Source organism: Pteropus vampyrus, unplaced genomic scaffold (genome assembly GCF_000151845.1).
Source record: "Pteropus vampyrus isolate Shadow unplaced genomic scaffold, Pvam_2.0 Scaffold193, whole genome shotgun sequence".
In the NCBI taxonomy this organism is placed as follows: Eukaryota; Metazoa; Chordata; class Mammalia; order Chiroptera; family Pteropodidae; genus Pteropus; species Pteropus vampyrus.
The window spans coordinates 2,815,584-2,825,846 of NW_011888974.1; the positions used below are offsets into that span (position 1 = coordinate 2,815,584).

At 47.7% G+C, this 10,263-nt stretch overlaps 1 protein-coding gene and 1 pseudogene across 1 annotated transcript in view; both read left to right on the top strand.

Moving 5' to 3' along the window:
• Nucleotides 1-5,921, top strand: part of MYL10 (myosin light chain 10) — an 8,788-nt gene extending 2,867 nt beyond the window's left edge. The window contains 3 exon segments of the mRNA XM_023537498.1: nucleotides 2,815-2,893; nucleotides 5,405-5,453; nucleotides 5,774-5,921. Of these exon segments, the coding sequence (XP_023393266.1) occupies nucleotides 2,815-2,893; nucleotides 5,405-5,453; nucleotides 5,774-5,872 (227 nt within the window). The 3' untranslated portion in view covers nucleotides 5,873-5,921.
• Nucleotides 5,922-7,737: 1,816 nt separating this feature from the next.
• Nucleotides 7,738-10,263, top strand: part of LOC105299782 — a 24,534-nt pseudogene continuing 22,008 nt past the window's right edge.

Consider the following 10,263-nt stretch of genomic DNA (forward strand, 5'->3'; position numbering starts at 1 on the left):
GCATCAGGCCTGGGGCTTGGGATGGGGCTCGGGGTGGGGCTCGGGCCAGAGCATTTTCGTCCTTTTCTCTCTGGGCTGTGGGGAGCTGCCCCCTGTCCCTTAGTGACATCCCTTGGGCTCAAGGGTTCCATGGTCAGAGGGAAGGCTCAGCTTGAGATGCGGCTGACATGGGAAGTGGGCCTTGTAGCCCCCCATTCTCAGGGTTCCCCTGCCTGATGCTCTCCCTGCATTAGCTAGACCTGGGTTCAACACCTAGCCTCCCACTGACCCCCAGGGTGGTCTTAGGCAAGATTTGTCTGCTCTTTGAATCTCAGTTTTTTGTCTGTAAAATGGCATTGTGTTAGTTTCCCAAGGCTACTGTAACAAATGTCCACAAACTTGACGGCTCAAAAAATTGGCCATGTATTCATTCTCTCAGCTCTGGAGCCCAGAGTCAGAAATCTGTCGGGTCCTGATCCCTCAGAGGCTGCTGCAGAGGACAACCCATTCTTTGCCTCTTCCAGCTTCTGGTGGCTGCATTGCTCTCATCTCTGCCTTTGTGGTCCACTGCCCATCCCCCCCAACCCCCACCGTCTTCTGTCTGTCTCCTTCTGCTTCACTCTTGAAAGGATGCTTGTCATAAGATTTAGGATCCACCTGGAAATTCAGGATCATTTCCCCATCTCAAGATCCTTTCTTTACATCTGCAAAGGCCTTTTTATTTCCAAGTAAGGTGACATTTCCCTGTTTTGGGGATGAGGACATTGATATATCTTTTGGGAGCCATGATTCAATCCACTATGGGGACGATCCTACCTAACAACACAGATCTTATTTGGTAAAAAATCAAATATTCTCTTGGGTTTTGACCTGCTAGCAATTACAATATCCCCACACACAACGCCCTGTCTGATCCCAGATTAGAAGGAGGCCAACAATTGACCTATGACTGAACAGCCCCGCCCTCCTGTCTTAGAGACTAGGAAACTGAGGGCAGGAGAGGGCACAGGCTGTGGGCTAACTCAGGAGTGCCATTGGGCCTACCTCCAGGCAGCCATTAGGGGTTATTTACGGGAAGAGCTCAGAAGCCCAGGGACCTGGGGTGGGAGTATGCTCCCAGGGAAAGGCACATGTGACTCCAACCAGTGACCCAGTGACTTTCAAGGGAGACCCGAAGCTCATGTAGGTCTGTGGCTGAGCTAAGAGCTATGACCCAGGGCCAGGTGGGGGCCTAGGGCTGCAGCTTTTTCTCATTTTTTACAGCGGCACTGGGACTGGGGCTCCAGCTGAACATGTCACGCAAACTTGGCTGAGCTGGCATGCTCAACCAGCTGTTGGCATAAGAGCCAGGCCTAGGGCAGCACTGTCTTATCTCTCTAATTGGGACGAGGACACATATCATGAGATTCCCCACAGTGGAAGGATGGCTGCAGCCCCTCTGCACCCATTTGATGAGGTTCACAATACACAGAGCAGATTGGCTGCGGAGCCAGCACTGTGCCAGGCTTGATCACTCTGGGCCAGCTTCATCACTAGGGCCAGATGACCTAGACAGCATCTTGTCTTACATGAATTCTCAGTCTGATGAGGGAGATGCCACTAACTCTGACCCAGTCTCATGGAGAAGACATAGAGTGGCAGAACAAGCAGGTGCTCTGGAGCCCCAGAGAGTTGGCTTCAAACCCCTTCTTCCCCTTATTAGTGGGGACCTCAGGCAAACAATAGAGCCTCTCAGGCCCTCAATTTTCTCTTTGACAAACTGGGAACATCAATAACTACCACGTGCAGTGTTCTGAGAGTTTCATGGGATAAAATGGTGAAACTGCAGGATGGAACTTGGCACAGAGGACTCAGATGTGTTTGAATAATGTTTGTCCAGATCTTTACCATTAACAATATATTATCTTAACTGATCCTGGGAGGTGGGCAGCAAACAGCACCTTTGTCTCCATTTCACCGATGACATAGCTGAGCCTTAAAGAAGGAAGGGGCCAACTCCTGGTCCACAATGAGTGGTGGGGGGCAGTGTGACAGAGGGGAAGGAGTACTATGTACGGGTCACCAGGTCATCTGCTGTTGTTCACACAGTCTGAGAGGCCTTGGATGAGACCCTTTTTTTCTCGATTTCCCCATCTGTACAACCAGGGGGTTGGAGATTCAATTTCATTGTGGAAACAGAGCTGTTTCTTCTAACGACATCTTTTCATAACCTGTGCTATAGAAGTGATCAAACCAGAATTACTTCTCCCCACTGCCCCCCTCCGCTGCCCCCACCCCACAGCCTGTTGGCCCATCTGCCCCACCTCTGGCTGGGACAATCCTGCAGACCCCTCCAATGCCACTGCCCGAAGCCCAGCCTTTGGCCTCGCAGTGCAGTGCTCTTTCTCTTCTACCTTTCATGCACACCTTGGACAACGAGAAAGCCCCAGAGTTGCCAGCCCCAACTCACTAATCATGTGGCAGCATCAGCCCTGAGAACTCAGACAAGTCACTTAACCTCTCAGAGCCTCAGTTTCTTCATAAAATCAGGCCAATCATCAGGAGAGTTAATAAGTGCTTAGTCGGAGTCTCCATGTACAGCTGTACAGCTGTACACATTGTGCATAACTACATACAGTACCCTTGACTATTACTATGATTTCTTGTTTCCCGGAAACCTCCCTTCTCTTGCTTCAAGTGGATTTGGCCTTGACAGTGGAGTAGAAGTTGGGGAGGAAGCTCCCCAAGTCATTGCCTTCTGTCAGGGCCATGGGACCCTCCGCCCCCAGCCCCTGCCCAGCCCCTGCTGGTTCTCTTCATCCTGGCGCTCTCCCTGCCCCTGTGTGCTGCTTCTAGGCACGGATCCAGAGGAGACCATTCTCCATGCCTTCAGGGTGTTCGACACTGAAGGGAAAGGTTTCATCAAGGCTGATTTGTAAGTTCCCTCTGCTTTCTTTTGGTTTTTCTTTCCGCAAAGGCTCAGGTGATGAAGGAGCTGGGGTGGGGTCCTCGTGGGTGGCATCTCCTCTACGCCCAGAACTTAGTCAGCTCAAGTTGTGTCCATCCAGAAGCCAGGAGGCTACTGCCCTGCCCAACTCAGCCATCTCTTGATGTCCCTTCCCCTCTCTGGGTCTCAGTGTCCCCATTTCTGTGTGGAAGATCACCAAGGGATCACCAGGGGAGGGCTTCCCAGTGGTGAGGGGGGTTGGGGTAGAGGCGATCTTTGAAGGATGACTAAGGGTGCCTAGGCTAGATCAGTGAACATGCCAGATGCAGGAACATAGTGAGTGAAGGGCCAGGGCTTGGCATGTGCAGGGTTGGTGAGGAGGAGTGGGCTGCGGCTAGAGGGTGTAAGTGCACGTGGGATGGGGGAGACTGAGTTCAGAGAGGCAGGGAAGGACTGTGTGGGGTAACCACTTACCAGGCCCTGAACCCTTGCTCTGTCCTGGAAGCATAGAAGAGCCTGGAAAGGAGTTAAGTAGGGGTAACAAGGAGGCCAGTCTGGAAGAGGATGACAGAGAGTTGCAGCCACCACATAGGCCTTGGCCATTGAGATGGAGGGGAGTAGATGGGTAAGTGAAATACCAGAGGCCAGCACCAGTGGGATCCAGGGTTCTGGAGAGAGAAATGGGCCAGCTGTTATCCAGGGCTTGAAGTGATGCGAGGATGGAGGCTGGGCCATGGGAAGGGACTGGCTCAGCTAGGGATGCATAGAGAGTGAGATGACAGTAGGCAGCTGTCCAGTGGGCCACTGGGCTGTCATGATAGAGATGGGGGCAGTGACTCCTGCTATACCTGGGAGCCTCAGCCCAGTGAGAGCACAGGGCAGATAGCCAAGGGTGGTTAGCAGGGGCAGGTAGGGCAGTGACCAGCTTCCCAGGGGCTGGGACATTGAGCTACCCTCTGAGCTATTCCTGGGTCATCCCTTCAGAGTCTCCAAGGCTTTGCTGGGCCTGTGGCAGGCAGGGTTTCTTCCTCAGGCACAGGTTTCCTGACCAATTACTGCGATGCTTTAGGCCTTGGCTTTGAGGCTAGTTTTGCTGCCTATTAGAGTCATCACTTAATGGAGGTGGAGTGGGAGAGGGCAGGGGGGAAGAGGGAAGAGGGAGAGTCTGTCTTGTCTCTCAAGCATTTTCACCATCCCCCACCCCCCAAAGCTGTGAGTCACATAATCTCCAGAGGTAGTGGAGGGGGTAATTAGGGTTTCTCCAGGCTGCAGCCCTCTCCCTTACCCCTCCCTCAGGGTCTGTGGTTTCCACCCCCATCTTAGAGACCCAAGAGAAGCTCTGGGGCACCTCTAGAAGTGGCCTGGACCAACCCCTCTGCTGCCATTCACCTTCACTCCCACTAGCTGGAGTCAAGGGCCAGGAGGAACCCTTTGGGGACTCGATTTGGGAATTAAAGGTGCCACCCCGAGGGTATGGGACCTGGAAGACGTGGCTGCCTGCCAGGCAGGCCACAGAGGAGGCTCCGGACAAAACGGAGTCTGTGAAAGTCCCCAGCTTGGAGAGTTGGAAACTGTGACTGTCCTACAGTAACATAAATAATGGAAAATGTGTGTTGGTCCTCAGTGGGGCCTGCTGCTGCTGGCGCCACAGGAGACAGGGTGCTCAGGGCCCTGGCTCAGGCCTCTGATCCCATCCCTGCCCACTACTCCCCCTGAGAACCCTCTGCCCATGCTCCGCCCCCTTTCCTGCTCCCAGGGCAACAGTCTCCCAGCAGCCTCAAATGCAGTTGCCCTGCCCCACCTCCTGCCACTCCTCCAGGCCCAGGCAGCTCTGGCCCCAGTGGGCAGCTGCTCTGGACCACCCAGGGGGAGAGGCCCCACCCTGCCACTGCAAACCACAGGTTCCTTCTTCTTTACAAAGAAGGAACCTCAGTTTCCTTCTTCGTAAAGGGGGATGATGGCCCTCACTTCTGAGGGCCATGAGGAGCAAATGAGACCCGGGCAGGCCCAGGAGGACATATACCTGGATAACAGGCCTTCCTGTCCCTGGGCTGAGTGTCAGCACTTTGTATGCTATAGAGCACTTTACAGACATCAGCAACCATCACAAGCTGGGAAAGCAATGCATCTAGAACCAAAGCAGAGAGGATGCCCTCGGTAACCATGAGATTGATTATCAGTGCACAATGGAACATCAGAGTGGCCCCCGAGGTTACGTTGGGGTCCCAAGATCATTTCATTTGGTTCTTGCCTAATGCAGAGAGGAAAGTCCATATTACAAAGGAAGAAACTGAGGCTCAGAGCTGAAGTGGCTGTTAAGGCCACATGGCTATTTGTGGACTCTAGAGCCAGCCCCATCCCCATCCCTGCTCCCACTGGTGTCCTCCTGGGCCAGGACTCCTCCCCTCAGCCCACCTGCCCTCATCAACCCTGGAATCTGCGTGTCCTCACACAAGGTGGTCCTTCCCGTGAACATGATCTTTTCTCTCCCTTGAGCAGCATCAAAGAGAAGCTCATGACCCAGGCAGACAGATTCAGTGAGGAGGAGGTAAGTGCTGGCTTTTTAGGGTGCCATTCAGTGCTGCTAAGAGTCTTCTTTTGAGGCATAGTCCAGCCTTTCTCAGCAGTCACCCCCACCCCATCCTACCCAGATCTTTTTCCTTTAGATGCTGAGATGATGTCTCCCTTGACTCCTTGGATGATAACAAGAAGGATGGGGTGGGGGTGGCTATGGGACCTTGGCCTGCTGGCCTGGCCTCTGTGCCCTCTTCTGCAATGCCTCTATGTGGACTCTGACACCCTTGGGTGACTCCCTGCTTTGGCCCCCATTCAGCCCTGGTCCAGGCTGACTCCCTGCCCCTTCTCCAGATCAAGCAGATGTTTGCGGCTTTCCCGCCAGATGTATGTGGCAACCTGGACTACAGAAACCTGTGCTACATCATCACGCATGGTGAAGAGAAGGACTAGAAGGAGATCATGAACCTCCCCTACAGCCAGAGGCAGCAAACACTGGGTGTGGGGGCCGCCGATAGGGAGCTCCTACAGCCAACGTGTGTGACAAAAAGGCTCCCCTCACTCTGGGGCCCTGTGGCTTAAGGACGAAGCAAGAATAAATAATGCTAATAAAGTCTGAGTTTCCTTGATTAATGCTCTGGCTGGGGAGAAAGCTAAACATTACTATGTTGTTGGTTTTTCCAAAACTTTTTACTTCCCTGGCTTAGCTCAAATGTTCCTGATGAGCTAGTGTTTAGAACTAATTGACAGTTTTAATGATCCCCAGCTGGGCCACAGGACACTGCCATCACTTATGAAGTTTTTATTAAGCACCTAGTGCATGCCAGATCCAGTGCCAGTTCTGAGGCACAGCGATGAACCAGTCTTGTCCCTTGGTGGGAAGATCATGCAGTGAAGAGGACAAGAATTGGGACGGGAACATGGTAGGGAAGCAAATGGATCAGTTTAGGATAGGCCTGGAAGCTAGAATCTGGGCAGAGGCAAAGGAAGTAGAGAGAAGGGGGTGGATTCAAGGACTGTTTAAGGAGTAAGCAAAGAATTCTTACACAGGACGCACTTGGCACCAACCATAAAATGAAAGTGCATAAACTGGACTTCATCGAAATTAAAAACTTCTGCTCAGCAAAAGACAGCATAAAGAACCCAAAAAGGCAAGGCACAGGGCTAGAGAAGATATTGGCAACAATAGATCTTGACAAAAGTCTCATATCCCTGATATAGTTTTAAAAAATTCTACACATCAATAATGAAAAGATAACCCAAACAAACAAACAAACCAGGAAGAGGACAAAAAAGGATATTCAAATGGAAAATAAAGATCTGAAAAGATGTTCAACTTTGTGTCTCATAAGGAAAAGAAAAAACGAAAACTTTTATAAGCTATATGCTTACCATGGCTAAAATTAAAAAGATTGACAATATCAAGTGTTGTTGAAGACGTGGAACAACAGAGCTCTTTCATTTTGGTAGCAGGAGTGTAAAGAGGACCAATCACTTTGGAAGTATCAACTAAAGTTAAAATATATACATATCCTGAGCCAGCAGTCAGTCCTACCCCTAGGTGTATACCATCAGAAATGTCCATCATGTATTCTTCAAAAGATATGTGTAAAATTTACAGACTTACAGGAGTCTCGAATTGGAAATAAGACAAATGTCCATCAAGAGAAGAATTGATAACTAAATTATAATATGTTTGTGCATTGGAATACACAGCAATAAGAATAAACTACTGATACACAGGATAACATGGTCACACTCTCATATATTACATAACATGGAAGAAGACACACACAAAAGAGAGCTTGCTTCATTTATTTAAAAAATTTCTTCCCATTCTTCCCATTCTTCCTGTACCCGGTCCCTGGCAACAACAAATCTTCCTTTTTCTATGGATTTGCCTATTCTAGATATTTTGCATAAATGGAATCAGAAAATACATGGCCTTTCGTGTGTGGCTTCTTAGCACAATGTTTTCATGGTTTATCTGTGTTGTAATACTTTATTCCATTTTATAGGTGTATAGTATTCCATTGTATGGCTATGCCACATTTTATTTATCCATTCAACTCTTGATGAACATTTGGGATTTTCCCACTTTTTGGCTTCTATGAATAACAGTGCTATGAACATTCATGTACAAGTTTTTGTGTGAACATCTTTTTTGATTCTCTTGGGCATATACCTAGGAGTGAAATTGCTGGGTTGTGTAGTAACTCTGTATTTAACTTTTCCAGGAATTGCTAAACTACTTTTCAAAGCACTTTTCCCAAGTGACTGCATCATTTACATCCTTGAGCAGCATCAAAGAGAAGCTCATGACCCAGGCAGACAGATTCAGTGAGGAGGAGGTAAGTGCTGGCTTTTTAGGGTGCCATTCAGTGCTGCTAAGAGTCTTCTTTTGAGGCATAGTCCAGCCTTTCTCAGCTGTCACCCCCACCCCATCCTACCCAGATCTTTTTCCTTTAGATGCTGAGATGATGTCTCCCTTGACTCTTTGGATGATAACAAGAAGGATGGGGTGGGGGTGGCTATGGGACCTTGGCCTGCTGGCCTGGCCTCTGTGCCCTCTTCTGCAATGCCTCTATGTGGACTCTGACACCCTTGGGTGACTCCCTGCTTTGGCCCCCATTCAGCCCTGGTCCAGGCTGACTCCCTGCCCCTTCTCCAGATCAAGCAGATGTTTGCGGCTTTCCCGCCAGATGTATGTGGCAACCTGGACTACAGAAACCTGTGCTACATCATCACGCATGGTGAAGAGAAGGACTAGAAGGAGATCATGAACCTCCCCTACAGCCAGAGGCAGCAAACACTGGGTGTGGGGGCCGCCGATAGGGAGCTCCTACAGCCAACGTGTGTGACAAAAAGGCTCCCCTCACTCTGGGGCCCTGTGGCTTAAGGACGAAGCAAGAATAAATAATGCTAATAAAGTCTGAGTTTCCTTGATTAATGCTCTGGCTGGGGAGAAAGCTAAACATTACTATGTTGTTGGTTTTTCCAAAACTTTTTACTTCCCTGGCTTAGCTCAAATGTTCCTGATGAGCTAGTGTTTAGAACTAATTGACAGTTTTAATGATCCCCAGCTGGGCCACAGGACACTGCCATCACTTATGAAGTTTTTATTAAGCACCTAGTGCATGCCAGATCCAGTGCCAGTTCTAAGGCACAGCGATGAACCAGTCTTGTCCCTTGGTGGGAAGATCATGCAGTGAAGAGGACAAGAATTGGGACGGGAACATGGTAGGGAAGCAAATGGATCAGTTTAGGATAGGCCTGGAAGCTAGAATCTGGGCAGAGGCAAAGGAAGTAGAGAGAAGGGGGTGGATTCAAGGACTGTTTAAGGAGTAAGCAAAGAATTCTTACACAGGACGCACTTGGCACCAACCATAAAATGAAAGTGCATAAACTGGACTTCATCGAAATTAAAAACTTCTGCTCAGCAAAAGACAGCATAAAGAACCCAAAAAGGCAAGGCACAGGGCTAGAGAAGATATTGGCAACAATAGATCTTGACAAAAGTCTCATATCCCTGATACAGTTTTAAAAAATTCTACACATCAATAATGAAAAGATAACCCAAACAAACAAACAAACCAGGAAGAGGACAAAAAAGGATATTCAAATGGAAAATAAAGACCTGGAAAGATGTTCAACTTTGTGTCTCATAAGGAAAAGAAAAAACGAAAACTTTTATAAGCTATATGCTTACCATGGCTAAAATTAAAAAGATTGACAATATCAAGTGTTGTTGAAGACGTGGAACAACAGAACTCTTTCATTTTGGTAGCAGGAGTGTAAAGAGGACCAATCACTTTGGAAGTATCAACTAAAGTTAAAATATATACATATCCTGAGCCAGCAGTCAGTTCTACCCCTAGGTGTATACCATCAGAAATGTCCATCATGTATTCTTCAAAAGACGTGTGTAAAATTTACAGACTTACAGGAGTCTCGAATTGGAAATGAGACAAATGTCCATCAAGAGGAGAATTGATAAATAAATTATAATATGCTCGTGCATTGGAATACACAGCAATAAGAATAAACTACTGATACACAGGATAACGTGGTGACACTCTCATATATTACATAACATGGAAGAAGACACACACAAAAGAGAGCTTGCTTCATTTATTTAAAAAATTTTTTACAAGAGCTCACTTAAAAATTTTTTTTAATAAGGTATAATTCACATACCATAAAATTCACCATTTTAAAGTATATAATTCCTTGGCATAAAGTGAAGTAAGTACATTAACAGAGTTGTGCAATGTCCAGAAATGTCCATCATGTATTCTTCAAAAGACATGTGTAAAATTTATAGACTTACAGGAGTCTCGAATTGGAAATAAGACAAATGTCCATCAAATGTCCATCTACCTATATCTAGAACATTTTCATTAGCCCAAGAAGTTCATGAGAAGTCACTTCCCATTCTTCCTGTACCCGGTCCCTGGCAACAACAAATCTTCCTTTTTCTATGGATTTGCCTATTCTAGACATTTTGCATAAATGGAATCAGAAAATACATGGCCTTTCGTGTGTGGCATCTTAGCACAATGTTTTCATGGTTTATCTGTGTTGTAATACTTTATTCCATTTTATAGGTGTATAGTATTCCATTGTATGGCTATGCCACATTTTATTTATCCATTCAACTCTTGATGAACATTTGGGATTTTCCCACTTTTTGGCTTCTATGAATAACAGTGCTATGAACATTCATGTACAAGTTTTTGTGTGAACATCTTTTTTGATTCTCTTGGGCATATACCTAGGAGTGAAATTGCTGGGTTGTGTAGTAACTCTGTATTTAACTTTTCCAGGAATTGCTAAACTACTTT